This window comes from Malaclemys terrapin, chromosome 7 (assembly GCF_027887155.1).
Source record: "Malaclemys terrapin pileata isolate rMalTer1 chromosome 7, rMalTer1.hap1, whole genome shotgun sequence".
In the NCBI taxonomy this organism is placed as follows: domain Eukaryota; kingdom Metazoa; phylum Chordata; order Testudines; family Emydidae; genus Malaclemys; species Malaclemys terrapin.
In genome coordinates this window covers 126,533,129-126,558,273 of record NC_071511.1, presented here as the reverse complement: position 1 = coordinate 126,558,273, position 25,145 = coordinate 126,533,129, and the positions used below count along the sequence as shown (strand labels likewise).

The window sequence follows — 25,145 nt, the reverse complement described above, 5'->3', positions numbered from 1 at the left end:
AGTTTGACCCAGGGCAGTAGAGAGGGCAGCAAAAGCCACGCCAGGCGCAGGTGGAGAGTGTCTCTGCACCCTGGGTCCAGCCTGCGGGATGCTGAGACCCTCCAGGTCACAAGAGCAGAGAGGAGACCCAACCCGTCCCCACCACGCACAGTGCGCCCGCGCTCCCATGCGCCCGCCCCCCGGCCCCATAGCATCCCATCCTGCAGCATGAAACAGGCCCCCCCCACCGGGATGGTATGTTCCCAAAGCTGGCCAGGGCACGCAGACACCTCCGATCCTGAAGCTCCCCTCCCTTCCCTTGGTTTTGAAGCAGTTCCAAGCTCTTCGGCTTGCAAAGCGCTGGGGCAGGGCCAGCGGCAACCCCCCCCCGTGCTGAGCCTTCAGCTCGAGAGCCAGAACCCCCGTGTCTTGGTCAGGGAGGGGCAGGGGGCTGCAGGGCTAATGGCACCGTTCTTAACCCTTCCCCTGCTGAGTGCGATGCCAAGCTGCAGAGCCCTGCTGGCCCTTGTTGCCCACCGTCTGCATGGCAGCAGCAGCCAGAGGCCCGTCTGGCACTGGGCCCTGCCCCCGTCTAGGGAGAGCCCCTGCCCGGCCCCTGTCTGGCACCGGGCCCTGCCCCCGTCTAGGGAGAGCCCCTGCCCGGCCCCCGTCTGGCACTGGGCACTGCCTGGCCAAGGAGAGCCCCTGCCCTGCAGAGCTGTCGGACTGGAGAGACTCCAGAGCAGCAAAGGAAGCGAGCTGGTGAGTTCCATTCCTTACCCCTGCCCCCCTTGTGCCCTTGGCCATCCATGCCCCAGAGCCCCCCGAGCAGGGCCGCTATCAGGTGCCCGTGAGAGTGACTGAGGGGCAGTGTGTACAGGGGAGCTGCCAGCATCCCCCAGGCCAGGAGGGCGAAGTGCCTCTGTAGGCAGCTGGCTGCTCGAGAGCCGCAGGGTCCAATCCCCCCCACACGCTGTGGACAGGGGCGGGCGGGGGCTAGGGAACTCCTGCTGCAAGCAGTGGCCTCCAGAAGGGAGGAGGGATGCAGGGCCAGCCGCTCCTGCTGATTTTGCATTTCAGGGAGGGGCCCGTTGCTGTACCCAGAGGGTGGGCAGGACTCTGCCCCCCACAGCGGGGGAAGGGGGAGCTCTCCCTCCAGCCACGTCCCATCTGTGAACAGCTCTGAGCCCAAGCCCTGCCCCTGTGACCGACGCAAACCCTGCTCCCCAGGCACCTGGGCTGGCAATTCAGCGCCAAGGGCTCCCACCGCAGCGCTCACTGGACAAGGCTGAGTCCTGGCAGCCGTGAGCGGCTCCTCCCCGGCCTGTGCAGAGTCCCGGGCCGGGGCACGGTGCTGGACGCTAGGTTCATGCAGTACCACCCTGTGGTGCACATCAGAACTGCAGCTCGCCCAAGGCGTCCCTTCAGCAGCAAGCGAAAGGGGGGGTTCCTGGCCACCATGGCTCTTTGCTCTGCCCTCGGGCTACTGGAGAATTGCTGGTATTAGCTCACAGCCACCCCTGGGCAGGCGGGCAGCTCCCCAGCCAAGGGAGCAGAGTGCATGCCCCTGCGCAGTATGCCTAGGGCACCGCGTTATGCACAGCCTGGTGCAGGCAGAGCCCAGCCGCATGCTGTGTGCCATCCCCTTGCTGGACAGAGTGCACCAGCTCCAGCAGAGACAGGGCCCCACCATCCTGCAGGCCCAGAGCTAGAGGCAGGGGCACACGGACTCGTCCCCACCAGGCCCATCTCCCCCTCCCAGGTGTTGCAGAAACCCCACCCCTTCCTGGGGGCAAAACTGCTCAGCCACACCCCTGCCCTCGGCTCCTTCAGCTCCACCCCACAGGTCGGCCTCCTCCCACCCCACCTCTGAGCCTCTGTGCAGGCAGCCCTGCCTTGGCCCCCCCAATCCACTCTGCCCTGCTGCCTGCTCCGCACTCGTGGAGCCGGCTGGGGCCCAGGGCAGAGCCTGGCACTAAACAGGAGTCAACAAGCCATGCTCCCCTCTTCCCGGAGCCATCCCAGCCCTGCTGGTCCTCAGCTCCCCACGCCCGCCCTGGGCTTGGGGTACACAGGGGCTGCGCCCTGGCTTGTCAGGCACCAAACCCGCGAGTCCTAAAGCCAGGGACAGACAAGAGCCAGGTTCCAGCCCTGCCTGCCCGGCTGCAGAACCAGTGACCCCACCTCCGTGGCAGCTGCAGAGCTCTCGGGGGCCGGCTCCAGCTCTGTCAGGGCACAGCAGGATTAGAGGGACCCTAGCGCAGGAATCTCTCTGGCCTGAGCCCTGCAGGCCACCTGGGATGATTAACCGTCCTTTCTGCCCTTGTGACATGGGCCCAGTTACTTTAGCTGCTCCAGGCCTGGCCCCGCCCCCCCTCAGTCTCTGGGGGTTCAGAGCCATGTCCCTGCTGGTTACAGGGTTCTCTCCCTGCGCTTGCTCTGGGGAAGCACCCAGCAGAACTGGACAAGATGACGCCAGGACAGTGACTGCAGAGGTGCATGCCCCTCAGGTGTCAGCCACGGGACGCAGGTCGGTCATGCTGAGGGAGGAGCACGATGCCGTGTCCCTGTGCCCCCCGGCAACCTGGCCTGGCGCAGAGAGAAGGTAAGTTCCCTGTGTTGAACCGTCCCCACAGAGGAGGTCAGACGCACAGCTCCAGCCTTACTACCAGCATGAGACCTTCCAGCTCACACGCATTCCACTCCCCCCCTGGAGGCCAAGGGGTGGGACGTCCCGGGGCCGGGCACTGGCTTCCCGGCTCTCCCCTGGCACTTGCAGGCAGCTGCGGTGCAGGCTCAGCCGGGGGTGCCATGCTGGACCCCAGCTGGGCACTGCTGCCCAGTGCCAGGAACTGCCTAGAGACTCACTCCCAAGGCCCATCTCAGCACAGCCACCCTCACCCAAGCGCCACGAGGTGGCGCCCCTGGGCCCAGCCCACCCAGGGCGCGCCAGGCCCAAGCAACCGAAGGAGGGAGACAAGCCAGGACTGGGTTGGACCCGGGTTTATTAACCGGAGTGACTGGGCTGGGGCAGCCCCTCAGTTAACAGAGACAATTCATCTGCCTTAAATATTTGTTATAAAAACAAATGGTTTAAAAAATCTGGTTTGACACTTTTTTTTGTCTTTTTCGTTTCTCTGTAAAGCTCTGCTCAGCTGCAGCCAGGCCGGGACACCTCCCGCGGGCACCGGGCAGAGCCGCCATGGGCCCAGCGCTACCTCCGCAGGTTGCGCTGCGCCTGTTTCAATAAGGTGTCGAAGTCGAGGGAGTCGAACTTGCTCTTGATGGGGACAGGGTCTAAATCTTCCCGGTTGGAATCTGGAGGAGACAAGGCTGCAGTGAGCGGCGAGGCGCTGGGGTGGTAAGGCACCGCGAGGGGGATCGTCCCCACTCCACAGAGGTCAACCGCCCCACAAGGCAGTGCCGGACCTGGGGCTGCCGCCCCCCTGCTCAGAGCTCTCGGCAGCCCCAGGGGACCCCAGGGGAAGGGGAGAGCTCTGCTCAGCAGACTCCTGCCGCGGGGCTCCCAGGGTGGCCCAGGCCCTGGCGACATCTCGGGCTCCCCAACTCACCCAGGTCCGCGTAGTTCCTCCGGCAGAACTGGCGGCGCCCCCCAAAGCACAGGTCGAAGGGCTGCTCGTCCGGGCGCCGCAGCTTGTGGCCGCTCTCGATGGCGGCGAAGGCCTCCTTGGCGTAGCGGTAGGTGACGAAGCCGTAGTTGTCCCTGGGGGGAGAGGAAGAGCTGGTGACTCGCTGTGTCCCCTCCCACGGGGCCTGGCGACTGGCAGAGGCTTCCCAAGGCTGAGGTGCATGGGCCCGGCCATGCCCACCTGGGCAGGGGCACAGCCTGCTCTGGGCAAGGACGGGGTGCCAGGAGCTACCCTGACATTCCCTAGGGAGCCCCAGCAATCCCCGTCCCCAGGGCAGGGCCCGGCCTCACCCCTCAGCCCGGAAGTGGAGGGTGCACTCCTCAATGTCCCCGAACACGGAGAAGCGGTGCCGGAGCTCTGCCCGCGTCATCCTGCTGGGGATCTTGCCGATGAAGACGACTCTCCTCTCCTCCTGCAGGGAGCACAGCACAATGCAATGAGCTGGGCACAGCCCTGGAGTTCGGCACACGCTCGCCCAGCTCACCCCGAAAGCCGGCATTACAGACTCCGCCGCGCGACCCCGGCTGTTGGCCGGTGCCACTTCCTGCCCAGCTCGGCGCCCGATGGGGCCCTAAGGCGGGGGTCCTGCCCCCAGCTCAGCAAGTCGGGGTGGAGTGCGGTGGGGCAGGGCCCTGCCACGCCCCCACTCCAGAGCAGCATTCACACCTGGCAAGCCCCCAGCCAGAGGGGCTCCGAGCCCCCTGGGGAAGCAGGGAGACAGTCCGGACACTCACATAGGACGTCCGTCCCCTTTCTCTGCCCCGGGGGGGTGGGGGGGGGCGCTCAGCTCTGAGCCCTGGTGTGGGAGGGGCCAGAGACCTGGTCAGCTGGGCTCCTCACACCACACACTCACCCCGGAGCTCCCAGAGACCAGGCACCCCCTGGTCCCTGCACGCACCTGGCCCATAGTTCCCAGGGACTGCCCCCCCGCTCAGCACATGCCCCCACTCCCCTTAGACCAGCACATACCCGGCCTGCAGCTCCCAGGGATTGACCCCCACCCCACCCCCCATTGCACCAGCACACGCCCAGCCCATACTTCCCAGGGACCAGATCGCTCCCCCCCCGCCCACATGTTCAGCCCATACTTCCCAGGGACCAGATCTCCCCCCACATGTCCCATCCCTCCCCACACACGCCCAGCCCATACTTCCCAGGGACCAGATCCCCCCACACGCCCAGCCCACACTTCCCAGGGACCAGGTCCCCCCACACCCAGCCCGTAGCTCCCAGGAACCCCCCTGCCCAGCCCATAGCTCCCAGGTCCGTCCCCCCTCACCCCACATGCCCAGCCCATAGCTGCCTGGGACCAGACCCCCCCCCACATGCCCAGCCCGTAGCTCCCAGGGACCCCCCTGCCCAACCCGTAGCTCCCAGGTCCGTCCCCCGCCCCACATGCCCAGCCCATAGCTGCCTGGGACCAGATCCCCCCCACATACCCAGCCTGTAGCTCCCAGGTCCGTCCCCCGCCCCACATGCCCAGCCCGTAGCTCCCAGGGACCCCCCCTGCTTGGTGCACACCCTCACTCACTATAGCACGTTCCTTGTGGAGGACTTTCGGGTGCTGGCAGTGATCCGGAGGGTCGCCGTAATCGTATCTGGCAGGGCACAATCAGGGCTGTTGGGAGCCAGGAGAGCCAGGACACCAGCCCCCCCCCCGTGACAGGCCCCCAGAGCTGTTCCTGGCTTTGTGGCTGGCGCCCGGGGGAGGCCACAGGCTTGCCAAGGGCCTTGGGCATGTACCCTCAAGCCCAGCGTGAGGCCACGGCCACCCCTGGCTGCACACCAGGCCGACAGAGCCCGGGGGGTCGCAGGCTGTGGAGAGCCTCCGGCCAGTCCCTCACACGACCTAGGGAACAGGAGATGGGGCGGACGCTCCCCAGCCCCAAAAGACAGGGCTGGGGAGCCGAGGGAGGCTGCTGCTTCCCCAGGTTGGGGGTGGGGGGCAGGCACGGGACCCTCCCAGCCTGGAGACACCCGGAGAATATCGGGGCAGCAGCAGGCCAGCAGAGCGGGGGTGGGGGGCACCACTGTTACAGTCGCTGCCCCAGATGTGCAGGGTAGGCAGCGGGGGCCCAAACGGCGCAGCACAGTCTGAGCCAGGAGGGCCTGGGGTGGGGAGGGACCAGCAAGTCCCCGGGGTGTCCTTACCTTCTCCTCCGGTTACTCCTCCTGCAGGGGGATGGGGAGCGGGAGCGGCTGCGGGAAGCCGAGGAGGATCTGGACGAGTAGGAGGACGAGGACGAGGATGACCTCCCCCGGGACCGGCCGCACGACCCGCAGCTAGAGCGGGAGGAGGAGTGGGAGCTACGGGAGCGTCTTGAGCGATACCTACCGAACAAGCACATCACCCGGTGAGCCCCGGCGCCTCCCACCACCGGTGGGCCCCAAGCCCCTCACCGCCCACCCCAGCCTGGGGCTTCCTCCCATCCCCAAAGCATCGAGGCCGCGAGGTGCTCTCCAGACCCACACGCACAGGACACTCAGCACTGCCTGTGGCGCTCCAGGGGACAGCTTTCCGCCCAAGCCGACCTCCTGAACCTCATGACACGAAGAAAGCCTTCAAAACGTGCCCCTGGCAGGACAGCGCCTGCCTGAGTCTGCAGAGAGCCTGAGCCAACGGCTGTGTTCATTACGGTACGGCACCGACTCTGAAACCTAACGAGCCGCTGGTGGCCTGGCCCGCACTAGCTGTCACTGAACGGTTTGGCTGCCAGGACAGAGGAGCATGCAGTGTTCAGCACCAGGCACCGGATCTGCCTGCAGGGCTAGCCGGGCAGCACGGCTCCCCGGGACGGGGAAGGGAGCAGGGTGGGCGGCCCAGACACGGCTCCGCTCACTGGTTGCCTGGGGCGCGAGGTGGGGAGCAGACAGACACGCGAGTCTGGTGCCTGAGTCCATGCTCAGCGGCTCCTCTGCCTGCAGCGGGACCAGGCTGGGCTGGGCCCTGTCGGGGAGCGAAGGGGCTGATCAGACGCCAGCCCCCGCCTGGGCTGGCCGAGAGGAGCTGAGCACAGCGGGCGAGGGGCAGGAGAGGCACAGATCCTCTCAAAGAGCCTCCAGCCCTGCTGCTGACGGGCACATGGGGAGGGCAGCTGGGTGTGGTCATGGGCAGGTGGCTCGCGCGGGGGCAGAGTGGTTCCCTATGATCGATGGTGGCGGGGGAGTCCAGCACCATCCAAGGCCTCTTGCCCTGGAGAGGACAGTGTCTCTGGGGGTGCATGTCAGCCCGGCCGATAGCCAGGGGCTGCAATGAAGACGGAGCGTTCGGACCTGGCGGAGGGCAGCTCACAGCGTCTCGAAGCGGCCGTGGAGCATGCTGGCCTGGCTCTATGGAGAGGAGAGGAGGGGAGAGGAGAGAAGTGCCCCCGTCCCTGGCCTGCACAGCGGGACGTGGGGCCGCGGAGTCCGATCCCACGGGGCCCAGGAGCTCCCCACCGCCTGGCAGTGCCAGCAGGGCCAGGCAAGGCACAAGGACAATGGGATTGAGGGGTACACACTGGATGGTGGGGAGTGCCCTCAGCCGTGTCAGGGCTGCTCCAGCCATTTCAGACTGGGCTTGGCGCTGGGGGAGCAGAGGTGATCGTGCCCTGGCTGGAGGGACCGGGCAGCCCCCCCCGCTTGCTCTGCGACGCCCAGCTCCAGAAGGCAGCGCCAAGCCCCCGGGCGTACTCGCGGGGAAGGAGACGGGAGGCAGAGCTGTTCCCACGCAGCTCCAGGCCTCTCTGGCTACTCAGCAGCGACAGCCGGGCTGGGCACCCCGCCAGCAGTGGGACTTGGTCCGACCCACGTGGGCCGGGCGCCAGCCCCGCAGTGCGTGAGCCCTGGGGTCAGCGCGGACGTCCTGCCTACGCCAAGGTCTCCGGCGCAGGGGCAGCCCTGCTGAACGAGCGCCTGGCTCTGCCCGGGCAGACACAGCCCTGCTCACTCCACGGCTGGCCCAGTGCCCCTCGACGTGGTTACGACACAGGCGAGCGATGGACAGCCCATGGGCCCTGTGCTGCGCCGTGGCTGCAACCAGCCCACGCGGTGCTGCACCAGCGGCTTCCCACACGGCTGAGCGGGTGCAGAGAAGAACTTGGGCTCCGGGTTCTGTGAAAACCCCCTTTGACGAGGGACTCAGGAGCACCCCCCGGAGCTATCCCGCCAGCTTGGTGGGGGGCGCACATGGCCCAAGTCAGGGAACGAAGCTGCCCCCCAAGCATGGCCATGCTGGGGGACCCAAACCCAGAGTCACTCCCTGGCTGAGCAAGTCTGGCTCAGCGCGGGCGGGTCCCCCAGCCCTGGGGCATCACCCCGCCCTCCACATGCCCAGCAAATGCCATCACAGGGGCCCATCCCCCGAAGATCCCCCGGCACTCTGCAAGGCGCGTCTCCCAGCCGCCAGAGGGGCCCAGCCACACACGACGGACAGACTCCCTGGGGACATCCAGCTACGGCGGCTGGGCGACGGAACCGCGGCAGAGGGACGGTGAACCTGCTACTTACCTTCGCCACCGCTTTGGAGGGGGGGACAGCGACCGGGACCGAGACCGGGAGGACGAGGAGGAGGAAGACGAGGAGGCGCTGGCCCCGCTGGACGTGGAGCTGAAAGAGCGGCTGGCGCGGGCCCGGGGGCTTGGCGAGGCCCCACGTCTCCGGTAGCAGCGCAGGGACCTCTTGGCAGCCAGCTGCTTCGGCTGCGGGTCCCGAGTCTGCGGCTCCTCGTCCCGGCAGGGGGACGCGTCCGGAGACAGCAGGACCGAGGTGGGGGGGCTGCTCCTGCCAGCGGCAACCTGGCTTTGGGCACTAGTCCGGTGATCCAGCTGCTCGCTGGAGCCGGGGGCAGCGCCAGGCTGGGGGTTGAGCCCGGGCCAGGCCAGCGTCCGTGTGGAGAGGGAGGAGGGCAGCTTGATGGTGATATCCTGGTGATGCTTCACGTTCCAGCGGGAGCCTAGCTCTGACGGGGCCGGCGTGCCGGGGAGCCTGGCGCCCTCCTCTGGCTGGGCGGAGCCACGGACGCAGTAGTCATGGTCTCCGGAGCCCACGTGGCTGGGGGGTGGGCCGCAGGTCGTGGGGGGCGGGCCCTTCCCCCGAGGTTTGCTCTGGGGCAGCGGCTTTGCTTCCATGAACTTGGCAGTTCTCTGGCTGCCCTCCTGGGGGGCGGCCCCAGGCTTCCCCAGCAGTGAGACGGCAGCCAGCGGCTTCCAGAGCTGGTGGGGCGGTGTCGCCGGCGGGGTGAGGCCTGTGAGGGAAGGAGGGCGTTCAGGGGGACCTCCACGACACAGCATGTGCCCCAACGGCGAGCAGCATTCCGTGGCCTGGGCCCCCACCCCCGCTCAGCATTCCCCATGGCAGCTGCCAGCCATGCCCCCCTCGCCTCCCTGTCTGCTCTGTGGCTCTCCCAGCCCTGGAGCGAGGAGCCAAACCTGGGCAGCGCTTGCCAGACTGATGCCAGATCCCCCCCACCCCCAGCGACTCCTCCAGCCCCAGGGTTTTACCGGCGACGTTGGCCAACTCCGGGGCATGCAGGCTGTCCGGTGGGTTCTTGTCCTGGTGGCTCTCTGATCTGCTGGAGGGAGAGAGGGGTCAGCGCTAAAAGCAGCAACGGCCAAGACCCGTGACCTTCCGGGCCAGGTCTCTCTCACCCCCACCTCACTGGGGAGTGCGGGCCGGCGGGGCCCCCGTGCCCCACCCAAAGTGTCCATCACCGCAGCCCGGGGCACAGATGGCACAGGCCTGAGTGTCCGGGCAGGAGAGCATGCCCCGGGAGCACTCGCTGTCCGGCTCACAGCAGCACAGAGACACAGCAACAACCCATCCCCGGCTGCCCAAGCTCTGCCCGCACCCCTCCCTCAGGCCAGGAGCCCCAGGGCTGGGCGGCACCGTGGGCACCTCCAGACTCACCCAGCGTTCCCCGGCGCCAGCCTGTCTCTAGGGCGTCGCACGTGCAGCTCCTCCTTCGTGGCTGAAACGAGAGCGAATGCAGGGATGGCTGAGGGAGACGCTGCCATGGGGGGAGCCCAGGGTCTCCACTCCAGGGCCCACTAGCTGGGAGAGGGGGTCTGGTTCCTCCACACCCCTGCACAGCACAACACCTCTGCTGGGGTTCCCTCCCTCCGGGCCTCATCTGGGGCCCCCCACTGGCCCAGTTAACATATGGGGCAGGGGTGGGGAAATGGGCCAGGTCTGCCCTTCACGGCAGTAACATTCGCGCACTGGCAGCCTTCAGGCTGCTCCGATTTACGCCGGAACCCATTGTTCAGCTAACCCGGGAACTTCTGCTGACCCACAGCCTCTGCCGTGGGGCTGCCCCACCCAGGCTGGGGACCGCAGTCCCTGCTACCCGCCAGAAACCCGACGCTTGCCGAGCTTGGGACGGAGCGTCAGCCAGGCCGGCACCTCCCTGGACGTGGGATTGCAACAGGCCTGTCGGGCTAGGGGCCGGGTCAGGCACATCCCAGCCCCGCAGAGCCTGGGGGCAGGCCGGGGGATGGCCGATCAGGGCGCCAGCCGCTCACCTTCAGTCTTCTCAAACTGCTCCAGCAGGCTGGACAGGTCGGAGGCTTCGATTCCTGTGGCGGGAGAGGAGACGCGGCTTGTCAGGTCCCTTCCGGCCTGGGGTCCTGAGCTAGGGCAGAGGGGCTCAGGCTGACGATTCCCCCCCGGCCGGAGCAGCGCCGAGGGACACTCGCTGGCACCACGGATGGCCACGCTACTGCCATGGGGCAACGGGGCCAGATCCGGACCAGCCGGGACTCTCGTGAGCCAGGGCCCCAGGGCAGAGTGCAGCGGGAGGGGAGACCCGCGGGGAGCAGGGGCCTTGCCATGTCACGACAAAGGGGGGCGGCCTTTCTAGTGAGCAGGAAGGAAGGGGGCTCGGGTTCCTCCCAGGGGGCCCCCAGGCAGCGGGGAACTCTCAGGCCGGATCCCCGCTCAGGGCAGCCCCAGAGATCTGGACTGGCCAGCCTGGGCCGAGCCCCCCAACCCCAGGGGAAGGGCTCTGCCGTAGACAGGTTCAGCTTTGCTGCTACGCACCCTGAGCCAGGCCCATGACATGCCCCCTCGGCGCCCCCCCATGAGCCCCTCCCCCACCCCATCCTCAGCATCCCACTGCCTCCTCCTTGTTGCCCACCCCCATCATCCTCACTGCTCCCTCCTCTACGCCCCGCCCCCCGCCTCCTCCTCGGCACCCCACTGCCTCCTCCTTGTTGCCCACCCCCATCATCCTCACTGCTCCCTCCTCGACGCCCCGCCTTCCCCTCGGCACCCCACTGCCTCCTCCCTGGACGCCCACCCCCATCATCCTTACTGTTCCCTGGACGCCCACCCTCATCATCCTCACTGCTCCCTCCTCGACACCCCACTGCCTCCTCCTTGGTGCCCCCCCATCATCCTCACTGCTCCCTCCTCAGTGCCCCTCCATAAGCTCCTCCCCCCCCCCAGTGCCCCCACCGCGGCTCTCTCACCGATTTCACTGATGAAGGCCTGCACGATGTCCTTCCTGGCGCCAGGCTGGGCCGGGCTGATGAGGGGCTGGTGTCTCCAGGGCTGGGCAGGGGCCGGCTTGGTGGGCTGGCTCTCCTCACGCACTCTCAGCAGTGCCCCCGCTTTCCCAGGGATGGACGTGTGCCCAGGCGGCCGAGGATCTTGCAGGACAGCTCCCTTGGGGTCTGGCCGGGCCCCCTCCAGCAGGCTGGGCACTGGGACCTTTGCTGGAGCTGCAGCCTCTGCCCTGGGGCAGGTAGCTGGGGGCGCCCCCACAGGCCGGGGGGCAGGGGACTCCCTTGTGGGCTGAGCAGGGGGATCCCGCACAGGCCGGGCAGCGGTTGAATCCCCCATGGGCTGAGGGGCAGCAGCAGAAACAGACTCCCCCACGGGCAGGGCGGTGGCAATAGGGGGCTGGGCGGCAGATGACTCAGCCACTGCCTGGGATGCAGGGGGCTGCCCCACAGGCCGGGTGACAGGGGGCTCCCTTGTGGGCTGGGCAGGGGGCTGCCCCACAGGCTGGGGGGCAGGGGGCTCCCTCATGGGCTGGGCAGGGGGCTCCCCTACAGGCTGAGGGGCAGGGGGCTCCCCCACAGGCTGAGGGGCAGGGGGCTCCCCCACAGGCCGGGTGACAGGGGGCTGCCTCGTGGGCTGGGCAGGGGGCTCCCCCACAGGCCGAGGGGCAGGGGGCTCCCCCACAGGCCGAGGGGCAGGGGGCTGCCTCGTGGGCTGGGCAGGGGGCTGCCCCACAGGCCGGGCAGCGGTTGACTCCTCCACGGGCCGAGGGGCAGCAGCAGAAACAGACTCCCCCACAGTCTGGGTGGTGACAATAGGGGGCTGGGCAGATGACTTCCCCACAGGCTGGGAGGCAGGGGGCTCCCCCACAGGCTGAGGGGCAGGGGGCTGCCCCACAGGCTGGGAGGCAGGGGGCTGCCCCACAGGCCAGGCAGCAGTTGACTCCCCCATGGTCCGGGCGGTGGCAATAGGGGGCCGTCCTACAGGCTGGGCGGCAGGTGACTCGCCCACAGGCCGGCTCTGCCTCCTGGGATCAGATGCCCGGCCAGAGGGCTGTGGCCCGCGCTGGGGGGGCTGGGCTGGCACCTCGTGCTTGGCAGCACCAGTGGCCTGGCTGGCTAGCACTGGCTTCATTGGCTGTGCTGTGAAAGCTGAGGGCTCTTGGCAGCTTGGTGCCAGGGCGGCTGGGCTACCTGGGAAGGGGTTTGGCCCCGGGCTCTGCAGAGCGGCCCCTGGATCGCTGTACACCATTGGAGGCACTGGCGGCGGCAGGGGGACCCCGGGCCAGTAGGATGGCTGGAGGCCCAGGGGCCAGCCCATGGGGGCACACGACACCCCTGGGCCGAAGGGAGGCGGTGGCAGAGCAGGGGTGGGCCAGGTCACAGCTGGCGGGGGCAGGCCAGGCACCAGGTGAAAGGCGTTGGGTGTCCCGCCAGCGGCCGGTGGTGGAGGCAGACTGGGGTAGGTGGCAGGCGGGGGCCCAAAGCAAGGCCAGGAAGGCACTGGTGGGTAGAGGGCATAGGGCGCCGGGGAGGCCAGAGGGATCACTGCAGCAGCAGCCCCCAGGGCCGGCGGGAGGACAGGCAGCTGTAGCCCTGGGGGCACTGGAGCCGGCAGGGTCTGGGGGGGCCCCGCAGGTGCCTTTCTGGCCAGAGGAGGGGTGGCAGGGGGGCTGGCAGTTTTCTCTGGGCCCCTCTGGGAGCTGGGCGTCTCCACGGGCTGGGCAGGCTGCGAGGGCGGGGGGCGTACGGGTGCCATTAGGCACGGGATCTCGGCCAGCTCCGTGGGGGGCTCGGGGATGCTGGGCCACTTGCTCGCTGCCTGCTTCTCCCCCTCCTTCTCGTCGGCCCCGCTGGGCTGGCGACGCAGCATCCGCAGCCGGTATTCGGTCAGGCTGAGTGCCCTGGGCTTGGATGGCCAGCCGGCAGCCTCCCCGCCAGCACTAAGGTCATCGTGCGGGGGGACGCTCCCTTTGGTGGGGGCAGGCCGGCTCCCCTCACTGCACCCAGGAGCTCCCTCTCCCTGCTCGGCTGGGCCGGGTCCCACGGCAGCCGGCTGCTCCCCGGGGCTGGGCACGGCCCGCTCCGAGGGCCCGGGGGTCTCAGCGCTCTGCACAGCTGGCTGCGTGTTGGGCTTCTCAGCCTCCAGCACCTCAGGGCGACCCTTCCTCTGCAGGCCACCCCCTGCTGCCGCTGCCCTCGGTCTCCCTCTGGCCGATCGCAGCTCCATCTGCCCTTCCTTCTTGGCCTGCTCCAGCTGCTTTTCCAGGAAGGTGGACACTTGCACGGACGGCCGGGCTGCCCGGCTGGGGGAGCGCTGGGTGGCTGGCGGCAGCACCGCGGACGTGGAGCGGAGCCTGCGCACCGCACAGTCCCCATCTGGCTTGGCCTGGCCCTTCTGCGATTCCTCCCTTTTCTTTTTCCGGCTTTTCCGGGCCCTCTCGCGCCCTCGGCCCTTCTCGGTGCCCTGGCGCTTCCTGCCCACTGGCGCCTCTGTGCTGTGCTGGGAGCTGCTCTCCAGATCCTGGTCTCTTTGCCTCGCCTCGTCCTTCGCTTCGGGGTCAACCCCCCGGGGGGACTCTCTCTCCTGGGTCGGGCTGGTAGTGTCCTCTTGGGGGGCCCTGACGGGGCCCCCAGTCTCGCACCCCTGGGTAGGCATTCCCACTGGCATCACACCATCCGTAGGCAACGGCTCCAGGGCACCATCCCCCTCGCCAGCCAGGCAACCGCTGGCTCCCTCCCCTTCAGCTGGGAGCTGGGCTCCTGGACGCAGCTGCTGCAGGACCACGGGGATCTCCAGGCTCTCGCCTTCGCCCGGCACGATCTCCAGCAGGAGCGGGCCGGTTAAGAACTCCTTCGCCACTGGCTCGCTGGCAGGGTCCAGGCACACGGTGAGTGTGGGCAGGCAGTACGGGTGCATGGACTTCACCAGCTCGCTGAGGGACCCAGCCCCCGTGCTAATGATGCAGGGAGTGTCAGTGTCTTCAGGCCACGCCGTCTCCTCACCCCCAGCTTTGGCGCACAAATCCATGGGGCTCTCCCGCAGACCCCCCGTCACTGCCACGCCGCCGGGCTGCCCAGGGCTAGCAGCCTCCTCCTCCTCCTCCCCATCGCTGCGCTGCGGGAGGGGCTGGGGCCTGGGGAGCTTCCGCTCCGCCCGGGGCGCTCTGCTGGGGCGCGGCTTCGGCGCTGCCGGCTCTTCGAGGCAGCTCAGTGGACGGTTCCAAGGCAGATCCACAGGGCCCGTCTCCAACTGGCAGGGAAAGGGGGAAGAGGCAGGTGACGGTGCTGCCCCCCAGAAGCAGGGCGGCCCCGAGGCAGAGCCGTGCACCTCACATAACTTAGGAGGCGACTGCCAGTGGGCTCAGCCGCCCCTGCTAGCAGCCAGAGCACCGCCCTCTCCTCGTGAGGCGCGTGGACTGGCAGGGACCAGGCCAATAGCACTTTGAGCCCCATGGGGGGGGGGGGGCACTTTTCACTGATTTGCAACAGCCCCACCCCACTCCTGCCCCTTGACAGGCTCCCGAGTTACGGCCAACCCTCACTGCACTGGAGTTGGCCACCTGGCGGAGAGCATGTCTCCTGCGGCGTGCGGCAAGGACTCGAGGATTTAGTCACCCTGCAGCCCAAGGGGCAACCGACCAGCGCCAGCAGTGCTGGGGTTCCAGCTGGCCAGGATTGCGAGTCCTAACTGCCTGGCCAGGCTCCTGACCCCCGCCGGCCTGGCCCGGTGCCGCTCCCAGCCCCGCAGAACCACGCCAGCGGGAGGGGCAAAGGCTGGCGGCCCTTTAAGAGAGCGGCGCGCTACGAGCATGAAGATGCGTGTCCGGGCGCTGCGCGGCAGCTCCAAAGCCAGAGCAACCCCGCTTAGCCGGCCGGGCCACTCCCTGATTCTGCCACTCCCTGAGCTCAGCAGCGGCCCAGAAACCAGGGAGATACTGGAGCGCAGGCGAGGGCCAGCAGGAGTCACCCTGCACAACCGGAGACACCCCCCACCCATGGGTGCGAGCAGGACAGCCAAGCCTGCTAATGGCTTCCCCAAACACCCGTGCTTGCCCCGGCCTCCGGCTCTCGCCGTGGAGCTGCCCTCTCACCTTGCCGATGGCGGCTGGGCCACTGAGGCCCCACGGATCATCTAGGGCGGGAACGCTGCGCTCAGGGGAAGCCCGGGACAAGCTGAGAAACTTCTGAAACTGATGGGTAGGAAGGAGAAGGAGAAGGTGGAAAACACAGACCTGCCAGTCGGAGCCTAGCCGGGTGCGGGGTGAAGCCGCATGGCCAGCAGCCTCCCCGCACCAGCCTCTCCCTCCCCACCACATGCCCAGCATGGCCACTGGCCCCCCATCTCCAGGGTACGCCCCAGCCTCCGCAGGCTCCCAGAGCTGGAATCACACCCCGCTCTAGTGCCTGGCTCACCAAAGCACGAGCAGCCCAAGCTGCCTACCTGCCACGGCGGGATGCGCAGGCCGCTTCGCTTTGAGCATCTCTGCTGGTCTGTAGCCAACAGCAAACGAAGGTTTGTCCCACCCCCAGCCCCGCTCCCTCCGGTTTCCCGCAGGGCAGTTCCTACATCTCACTGCTGGGGAGGCAGGTGACCGCCAGGGGGCGCCCTGCAGCCTGCCAAGGCGGTGCAGTGATATCACCAATGACCAGGCCCGGCTCGGGGATGGGGGGGAGGGGGAGTTTCCATTACAATGGCATCGGGATCTGAAGCCTCCTTTCCCAGAGCCCCCCCCCCCCCCCCCCCGGGGGGGGGAGCAGCCCCAGAGGCAGGCGGGTTACCGTGTCTATGCATGTGCTGCGGCCAGGGGCTAAGTGAAGCGGAAGGGGCTGGTCTAGGCACCTCCTGGGAAGGGAGGTAAGACGGGCAGAGAGCAGCTCATACCGAAGAACTCTCGCGTTCCCGGGGCAGTGCCAGCAATTCGGAGTCCAGGGTGGTGTCAAACGGAGACAGGGTCTCGTCGTCCGTGCTGTCCAGAATCTCGGTGATGGCCGTCAGCAGGGACAGCTCGTTTGGAGCATCCAGGCAGGCCTTGTTCTGGGGAGAAGAGAGAGCCCTCGCATCAGGGGCACAGCCAGATACCAACCCCGCCCTGCCACTCTCAGGACATGCTCTAGCCACTCGTCTTCCCCTCTCTTCACACCTGTCCCTGGCCAGCAACACGGAGGCTCAGAAATGCGGGTGCCACTGAGGGGCCAGTGGTAATTAGCTCTGCCTCTGCCCCAAACGTCCTTCGAGCAGGGCCCGGCTAGGGAGGCCCAGGACTGGAACGCTCCCGCTAACCGGCACAGCGCTTGGCTCAGAACCGAGGCAGGGAGGCGCCCAGGATTAACGCTGCCGTGAGGCTGAGGCAGGGGAATTAGGAGCAGGCTAGCTGGAGTGGGGGCCGGCAGAGGTCCCTGGCAAAGAACCCTTGTGAGACGGAAGAAAAGGAGGGGAAGAGGAACGACAGGAGAGAGTTGGATCAGGGACTATTCCTGGCGCTGCTCACCTCACGCCCAGCCAAGCGGGGCGGTGTCCGGCAGGGAAAGCAGCAAACAGAGGGGCCAAAGCAGGCAAGGGACGGAGATTCCCAGACCTGCCTTATCCTGCCTCGCCCCCCACCCACCAAGGTCACAGAACTAGAGATGCCCCAGGCAGCTTTGGATCCAGGCTGTGGCAGGTCCCGCATTCACCCATCTCGCGGGCGGAAGGCCATAGCCCAGCTGTGTCCCCCGCCTCTCTGTGGGCAGCCCGTTACCTCGGTCAGGGTGCCGAAGTCCTCGATGATAGAGATCATGGAGGAGTCCAGGTAGCTCTGCATCGTTCCCAGGATCCCTTCGGCCTCCAGGATAGCATCGCTGCAGGCGGGAACCAAGTGCAGGCTCAGCTCATCTTCCTCCAGAGAGAAGCACTAGAGCGGGGCAAGGAGACAGGTTGGGGGGGAGAAGCCAGTGCTCACCGGGCTACAGCCCCCGTTCTGTTCTGCACAACGGGGCCCTGCTCTACGAACATAAGAACGGCCATACTGGGTCAGACTAAAGGTCCATCTAGCCCAGTATCCTGTCTGCCGACAGTGGCCCATGCCAGGTGCCCCAGAGGGAATGAACAGAACAGGGAATCATCCAGTGATCCATCCCCTGTCACCCATTCCCAACTTCTGGCAAACAGAGGTTAGAGACACCATCCCTGTCCATCCTGGCTAATAGCCATTGATGAACCTAACCTCCAAGAATCTATCTAGCTCCCTTTTGAACCCCGCTATAGTCTTGGCCTTCACAACACCCTCTGGCAAGGAGTTCCAGAGGTTGACAGTGCGTTGTGTGAAAAAATATTTTCTTGTGTTTGTTTTAAACCTGCTGTCTGTTAATTTCATTTGGTGACCCCTTGTTCTTGTATTATGAGAAGGAGTAAATAACACTTCCTGATTTACTTTCTCCACACCAGTCATGATTTTATAGACCTCTATCATATCCCCCTTAGTCGTCTCTTTTCCAAGTAGAAAAGTCCCAGTCTTATTAATCTCTCCTCATACAGAAGCTGTTCTATACCACTAATCATTTTTGTTGCCCTTTTCTGAACCTTTTCCAAGTCCAATATAGCTTTTTTGAGATGGGGCGACCACATCTGCACGCAGTATTCAAGCTGTGGGCGTCCCATGGATTTATATAGAGGCAATCTGATAGTTTCTGTCTTCTTATCTATCCCTTTCTTAATGATTCCCAATATACTGTTCGCTTTTTCGACTGCCGCTGCACATTGAGTGGATGTTTTCAGAGAACTATCCACAATGACTCCAAGATCTCTTTCTCAGGTGGTAACAGCTAATTTAGACCCCATCGTTTTGGATGTATAGTTAGGATTATGTTTTCCAAGGTGCATTACTTTGCATTTATCAACACTGAATTTCATCTGCCAAATTTCATCTGGGACGACTGGGGTCCTGGGGCGCTGTGCTAACAGAATAAAAGCCAGCCACCTTCGGGGCTCTATTTGCCCCTTAGCATCCTAGCCCTTGGGGAGGGAAGTGTCACGTTCTCAGACTTCTCGCCACAACCACGCAGGCCAGAAACTTATTTTTTCCAATGAAAGAGGAGATAGACTGTGTGAATCACCAGGCTCCAGGAGCTGGGGCTTTAAGAGCACCACCAAGTATTGTGAAGCTCATGATACAGTTGAGAGTTGGCAACCCTGAAGCCCCTGCATCCAGCAACCAAGGAGAAGCACTTCAGCCCACTGCTGCTCCTTTAAATGATGAGCAGTGAAATAGCATTGAGTTGTTGACATTAGGTTTCAGAGTTAACAGGGCTCATGAGTATGCGGTGAAGAATTACAGCTTAGAGGACTAGTTCACCAGGAGACTTAGCACAACGGGGTCACGGGGATGTTGGAGTGTAAGTCCCCCAGGCCCACCCCCAACTAGCAATGAAACTGCAGACGGACCACCGCATGCTGGGATCTGGCCAATCCTTGGGCAAGGGGGACAGAAGTCCCATGAGACCTAACCCTGCTCCCCAATGCACATACCGCTCAGCACCTTGGGTTAATCTCAGCAAACACCATAGGTTTTATGTACTTGGTTTAGTGTAGCCACTGTGCCCGCGTGAGCCATGGCTTGGGGCAGAGATGCCCCCAGGCACCAGCTGCCTCAGGGAGTAAGGGGCGTAAAGTCATTCCTGCAGCCTCCTCCTTTTGCAAGGAAGGATATGGGTACACTACAACCCTCCAGCGGCACAGCTCTAGCGCTCTGGCTGTGCCACTGACGCTTTCTACGTCAACACAAGAGGTTTTTCCATCGATGTACTTAGCCCTCCTCTCCGAGAGGTGCTAGCCAGCCAGCCGCGTCTACACAGGGTTAGAGCAACCTAGCCATGGCACACAGGGCGTGCAATTATTCAAAGCCCTGAGCGATATACCTAGGTTGATTCCGTTTGTAAGGCCAGGACGCAGTGCGGCAGAGCCCTTACGCTGGCCTAGTATAACCCGGTTACTTTGAGGTGTGTGCGAACAAGGAGTGTGCAGATTGGAGCGCGGAGTCATTTGCAGAGGTCTCCAGAGTCCCGGTCCTCCAGTCTGAACAGGCGTGCCCCCCTGAGACGAACGGGGCAACACTTGCCTCTCAGGGCTGCTTAGACTCAAGAAGGCACCATCCCACTTCCAGTAGGTTTTCTTGGCCACCAGAAGGGCTAGGAATTTAAGCCCCAATTTTCCAATCTGTGCCCCTGAAGTTCTGCTTACATAAAGGTGCCCAAGGTCCCAAACAGCCCCGACTCTGGCTGGAGTCACTGGCAACACCTGCAGCTCATCTCCACCTCTGACCTAGGAGCTGAACTTCGAAACCCAGGCTCAGGCATTTCACACGGAACGCTTCTGGTCTGCAGTCCAAGACCACGGGAAAGGGGTTGGAATCTGTGTCACATGACCAGCTCCGCCGCCAGGACAGCACGAAGAACTTCTGTGCTGACAAAAGCAAATTCCCCCGGCCGGCCGCTGCTGCTGCGGGGATCGATCATTTCTCGAACGCCAGAGCATCAATATTCCTGAGGCAAAGGCCCCTACAAAGTGAATTAAAGACAGAGAGGTTGTGATCTGTAGCTTGTGTTTGGTGGATTGCGTGACAGGCTGCAGATCTGGGCCCTGTACAGGAAGGAGATCCCTCTCCGGTCTCGTGCAGAAGACGAGTGTTAGGTAGGAATGAAGCTGCCATAGTTCATTAGCTCGTATTACTCCAATACGCAGGGAGAAAGGAGCATGTAAACCCCAGCTTAACCCCACGCACGGCATTCCCCTCCAGAGCCCAGGACGCTCCATTTCAGAACACAGACTCTGGTGAATCATTCTAGAGAGATCAGGAAGGATCAAAGGAGCTGGGATTCATGCAGTACTAACACGCCCAGTAACCCAGCAGTTACTGCAGGGCTTGGAGTCAGCCGTAACAAGCAGGCACATCTCACCCCAGGGAGGAGCCACGCGGTCCAACAGGAGTTCGCAGGAGTCGGAATCGCTGCTGTCAGACCAGTCACCAGCTCACGCAGCGTCTGCATTTGCAGTCCAGTTCGCGAGGAACCCCACCCTGATGCTTCGCTATTGCAGCATCCACGCCACTTCACTGTTACAAATGCGTCACAATCAAAAGACGCTTTCAGGAGTTTAACGAGGGTTAGAAAATCGATTTCCCGTGGGAGGGGAGTGCGTCTCCTGTAGGCCTGAGAAGTCCGACAGCCACGTGGGAACATGTCAGTGGTCCGTCTAGTCCATTGCCCTGGATGTGCGTGGCCAACGCTGGATGCTTCAAAGGAAGGGGTCAATTCTCCCGCATCACCTCACTGCGGTGCTATGGCTCGGAGGGCAGACTCGTCCTGGTGCAGAGGTTACCCCCAGAGCCTTTGCTTGTACAGGCAGTGTCCCGGCCCCTGCTGTTGGGGCAAATGTCGAGCGGTCTTCGGAGAACTTACTGACTTGTTTGCCTCGGTATCCTGCAGCGATGAGTTCCCCAGTTGAGGGAGTCATTGGCTAATGAGACCATCTTCCCCAAAAGATCCCCTTGGAGCCATTTTAAATGTGGTGCCTTTTCAGTTCTTCCCACCTCCTCCTGTTCACAGATCACAGACGGGGTCAGTTCACCCCCTGAGGGTGCTACCCCATTCATGGAGTTACAGCTCTTTTACTACTGTCCTTTCCTTCCTTGACTTTTCCCCTCCTCTAACCCCACCACCTGACTGGTTTTTGTTGCCCCTCTACAACTTCTCTCCCTCCCCAGAGTGGGGGCACCAAAGCAGACAGAAACATTGCAGCTCGAGCGTTTGACGTGCCTGCAGCCGGGCTCCCAGGCTCTGGAGGGGACCAGTCAAAGACACTCTCCTTTGCTGTGCCCAGGCAGAGCCAGCACTCTCTGGGCCCAGGACATCGGCCCTCGTTAGAAATGCAAGCTGGGAGCCCACGCGGTCACTGGTAGCAGGAAGGGGCATTTGCCAGCGTCCCCATTTGTGGGGGAGCGAGAGGAGAACCTCAGCCCTCACTGCTGCTAGCGAGGGCTCTCAGCGTCAGGCACAGACCAGCAGAAGCAGAGAATCAGGTCTCCTGATGAAACCCAAAGGAGCCTCACGGAGCTGTGCAGAGGCCACCTGGCTCCACAGGCGCACGGCATGCTGGGATGCAGGTCCCACAGGGTGGCATCCATCTGCTTCACTTCAAGCCTGCTGGGCACAAAGTCCGATCGCCTGGTGAGCTGCCAGCCTGGCTTTACCTGGGCAAAGCTGGCCGCCCGTGAATGGAAGGTTCCCAGAGGACAAACCTCTCTCAGAGGGGCCCCAAGGTTTCCAGAGTCCCATTGGCACCACCACCAGCGCAGGCTGGACTGAGCCAAGAACCTGTCCCATCCTAGGGCTCTAGAGCAGGACAGGCCCGGGGGGCAGGTCTTCGCAACGGGCAAAACAGGCGCAAAAGCAGCCAGGGACCAAGTTTTCAACACAACTGGCATGACAGCTCCTCTCCCCAGACAGCCCTGATCCTGGCATATCCAAGGGCCTGAAATCACTGGGCTTGGTGTTAGCAGAAAGAGGATCCCAAGACAAGGATGTGACATCACCCAGCAACTACTTGGGAGGGTTCTTGCATTGAATTTTGCCTCTATCACCAAATGCCTCCAGGACAGCTCCCTGTCTCGTCAGCTAAACTCCCACACAACTCAAGCTGCAGCCGCGCTGCCAAAAGACAAGAGCTGCTGCCTACCCGTCCGCCAAGGCATCTCCTGGGATGCACTTAAACAGGACGGCGTGAAGAGGCAAAGAACCCGTCCAGGATACAGGGCATCTTTGAAGAGAACTGACTTCCAGGCAGACGTGGGAACACATGCCTTATAAAACATGAACAAAATAAATGCTTTTCCCAGAACAAGAGCGACACGGTGCGTGAGGGAATCTCTTTTCTTGGCCCGACTTCTGCTGGTGAGAGAGAGAAGCTTTCGAGCTTACAGAGCTCTGATTCAGGACAAAGCCATTTCAGAATGGCAGATTCTCCACTAAAGCAGGGCCAGCCCCAGTCCATCATCCCAGAGAGCGGACAGCAAGTGCCTGCCATGCAAAAGCAACAACAAAATCAAGTCCTCTACGCTCCCATAAATCTCAAGAGAAGCTAGAAAACCAGGATCTGTTCCCTGCATCTAGCACTTCTCATCCATACAGCTCAAAGCACTTTACACAGGACGCCAGTATCATCACCTCCATTGTAAATATGGAGAAACTGAGGCAGGGGGCTAGGGAGTGGCGTGCCCAAAGTCACCCAGCCCATTAGGGGCAGAGCAAGAAACTGAATCGAGGACTCTTGAAATCCGGCCCAGTGCTCCATCCACTAGACCCCACTGCATCCCATGTTGTCCAACATAGCAAAGGTATCTTTAACAGGCCTATTGTTGAGGTATGCAAGCCCTGAACACACAGCTCAAGGGGGCAAGTCTGCGTTAAAGGGTCCTCAACTGTCCCCAGTTTCCAAAACTCTTATTTCTCTGGTCCCCACTGTGCACTCCTGAAGTCCAAGCATGGTGGCCCGGAAAGGGGGAGACTCAGGGAAAATTTCCCTAATCCAGGCAAGGCTTAAGTGTCCCATTCCCTAACCAGCCGCTGCCTGCCCCCAGGTACTACAGTAAGAGGAACAAGGGCCCACGCACTGCAGGAATGACACAAGGACACAGGTCTCGCCAAGGAGAAGGTGGGGGAACCCTGCACCCCTGGGTGACACAGGCGGCTGTTTATCCCAATGCTCCAACCCAGAATTAGGCATGCGCCAGCCACAAAGATTAATTTGAGACTCCTTCGCCAGCTGACCCAGTGTCACCTGGTTCCCCCCTATGGCAATAGAGGCGCAAGTCTCCTCCACACACACGCACCCCACACAGCATTGAGGATCTGTCGTGTCCCGTCCCCCCCCGAGAGAAGCCCACCGTGCTGGGAGGAGAGAAGATGGGCCAGAAGCAAAACTACAGTCATGTGGATGGTTAGCTTCTCAGAGGAGCTTGACAACATTAAGAAGTGAAACCGCTCCATGGGTTATTTCAGGCCGGATACAGGTGGTTGGCAGCCGGGCACCAGCGCTGAGGCTGGAGAAAGTCACACTCCCACGGCCTTTTTAATGCAAGAGCCAACAGCCCCCAGCCCTGGCCATGCAGCACACCCAGGGGCCGGGCACCCAGGGCGGGGGAGTTGGAGCTGACAGCCGGCCACGTTGCTGTGACTGACGGCAAAACACCCACGTTCATCTCAAGCCCTGCAGACTAGAAGGATCCCCAAGAAACCAGCTCTGCTGTGGTCTGCGAGGAGCAGCCCCCCCCCGGCTAGTTCTCCAACCACCTTCTCCAGACCCCCCCCCCCCCCGGCTAGTTCTTCAACCACCTTCTCCAGACCCCCCCCCCCCCCCCGGCTAGTTCTTCAACCACCTTCTCCAGACCCCCCCCCCCCCCGGCTAGTTCTTCAACCACCTTCTCCAGACCCCCCCCCCCCCCCCGGCTAGTTCTTCAACCACCTTCTCCAGACACCCCCCCCCCCCCGGCTAGTTCTTCAACCACCTTCTCCAGACCCCCCCCCCCCCCGGCTAGTTCTTCAACCACCTTCTCCAGACCCACCCCCCCCCCGGCTAGTTCTTCAACCACCTTCTCCAGACCCCCCCCCCCCCCCGGCTAGTTCTTCAACCACCTTCTCCAGACCTCCCCCCCCCCCGGCTTCTAGGTCAGCCGGTCACTGCTCTGCACTGATGGTGCACAGTTTGGTGCCAGGTGCCTTCCACACCCAGGTGTGTGTGTGGAGGGGGGGGGCGCTGTCACACCCAGGTACGGGGGGGCAGGAAGGGGGAGCGCTGTCACACCCAGGTACGGGGGGGCAGGAAGGGGGAGCGCTGTCACACCCAGGTCTGGGGGGGCGGCGAGGGGGGGCCGCTGTCACACCCAGGTACGGGGTAGCGGCGGGTGGGGGGGCGCTGTCACACCCAGGTACGGGGGGGCAGGAAGGGGGAGCGCTGTCACACCCAGGTACGGGGGGGGCGGCGAGGGGGGGCCGCTGTCACACCCAGGTCTGGAGGAAGCAGGAGGGGGGCCGCTGTCACAGCCAGGTATGGGGGGCGGCGAGGGGGGGCCGCTGTCACACCCAGGTCTGGAGGAAGCAGGAGGGGGGCCGCTGTCACAGCCAGGTATGGGGGGCGGCGAGGGGGGGCCGCTGTCACACCCAGGTCTGGAGGAAGCAGGAGGGGGGCCGCTGTCACAGCCAGGTATGGGGGGCGGCGAGGGGGGGCCGCTGTCACACCCAGGTACGGGGGGGCAGGAAGGGGGGGGTCGCTGTCACACCCAGGTCTGGAGGAAGCAGGAGGGGGGCCGCTGTCACAGCCAGGTACGGGGGGCGGCGAGGGGGGCCCCAGCCCCCCAGGATGCCGGCGGCGGGGGCCGCAGAGCCCCAGCCCAGCCCCCGCACGAGGGTCACTCCGGATTGCCGGGGGGCTGCAGAGCGAGGGGCGGGCAGCGGCCGGGCTCACACCCACGTGCCGGCGCCAGAGCCCGGCTGGGCGGCGGGCGGGGCCCACGTGCGCTTCCCCCCCCGGCCGGGCCCCGGGAGCTGCGGGGCGCCGCACACGTGGGGGCCCGGCCGGCTCCAGCCCGGGCCCCGCACCCCGCGCCCCGCCCGGCTCCGGCCCGCAGCCTCCACGTGTCACCGGCGGCGCGGCCCGGCCCAGCCCCGCTGCCCCCGGCCCGCCCCGCCCCGGCCCGGCCTACCTGCGGGGGGCTGGCGGGGGGCGGGGGCAGCTCCGGGCCGCTGCCGCCCCCCCGGCCCCGGCGGGTTCCCCCGGCCCCGGCGGCTCGCCCGGCGCCCCACAGCGCCGCCATCTTGGTGCTCGGCTCCCAGCGCGGCCAGTGCCGGCGACTCACTCGCTCGAGGCCACGTGATGGACGGGGCGGCGCGCGCGGAACTACAGCTCCCAGCAGGCCGCGCGGCGCCGCCTCGGCCGGGGAGGGAGGGGGCTGAGTCGCGGGGCATGCTGGGAGGCGGGTTCCGCGGGGCGTCATGGGAAGTGTAG

General features: G+C 64.7%; 1 protein-coding gene across 2 annotated transcripts; it reads right to left on the bottom strand.

The window, feature by feature from the left end:
* Positions 1–2,967: 2,967 nt before the first annotated feature.
* On the bottom strand, positions 2,968–24,929 carry PPRC1 (PPARG related coactivator 1). 2 transcript variants are annotated; one of them, XM_054035640.1, is made up of 14 exons: positions 24,844–24,929; positions 16,852–17,004; positions 15,996–16,148; positions 15,205–15,303; positions 11,078–14,363; positions 10,130–10,183; positions 9,516–9,576; positions 9,110–9,180; positions 8,118–8,853; positions 5,781–5,960; positions 5,161–5,227; positions 3,920–4,041; positions 3,552–3,703; positions 2,968–3,297 (listed from the first exon to the last, which is right to left on the bottom strand). In XM_054035640.1, exons 2-14 carry the CDS (start codon positions 16,912–16,914, stop codon positions 3,194–3,196), a joined length of 5,148 nt encoding a protein of 1,715 aa, XP_053891615.1. In that variant the 5' UTR covers positions 16,915–17,004; positions 24,844–24,929; the 3' UTR covers positions 2,968–3,193. The 2 variants fall into 2 exon arrangements, with proteins under 2 accessions (XP_053891615.1, XP_053891614.1); XM_054035639.1 differs by lacking the exon at positions 24,844–24,929 and having other exon boundaries at positions 9,110–9,177; positions 16,852–16,996.
* Between the last annotated feature and the right edge of the window lie 216 nt (positions 24,930–25,145).

Excerpts from the sequence above, each read along its gene's own strand:
- PPRC1 (XM_054035640.1), bottom strand. The coding sequence starts at position 16,914 with ATGCAGAGCTACCTGGACTCCTCCATGATCTCTATCATCGAGGACTTC. Across the intron at positions 3,704-3,919 it reads CTCCACTTCCGGGCTGAGGG|GGACAACTACGGCTTCGTCA; the intron begins GTGAGGCCGGGC and ends CTCTCCCCCCAG. Across the intron at positions 3,298-3,551 it reads GAGGAACTACGCGGACCTGG|ATTCCAACCGGGAAGATTTA; the intron begins GTGAGTTGGGGA and ends TGTCTCCTCCAG.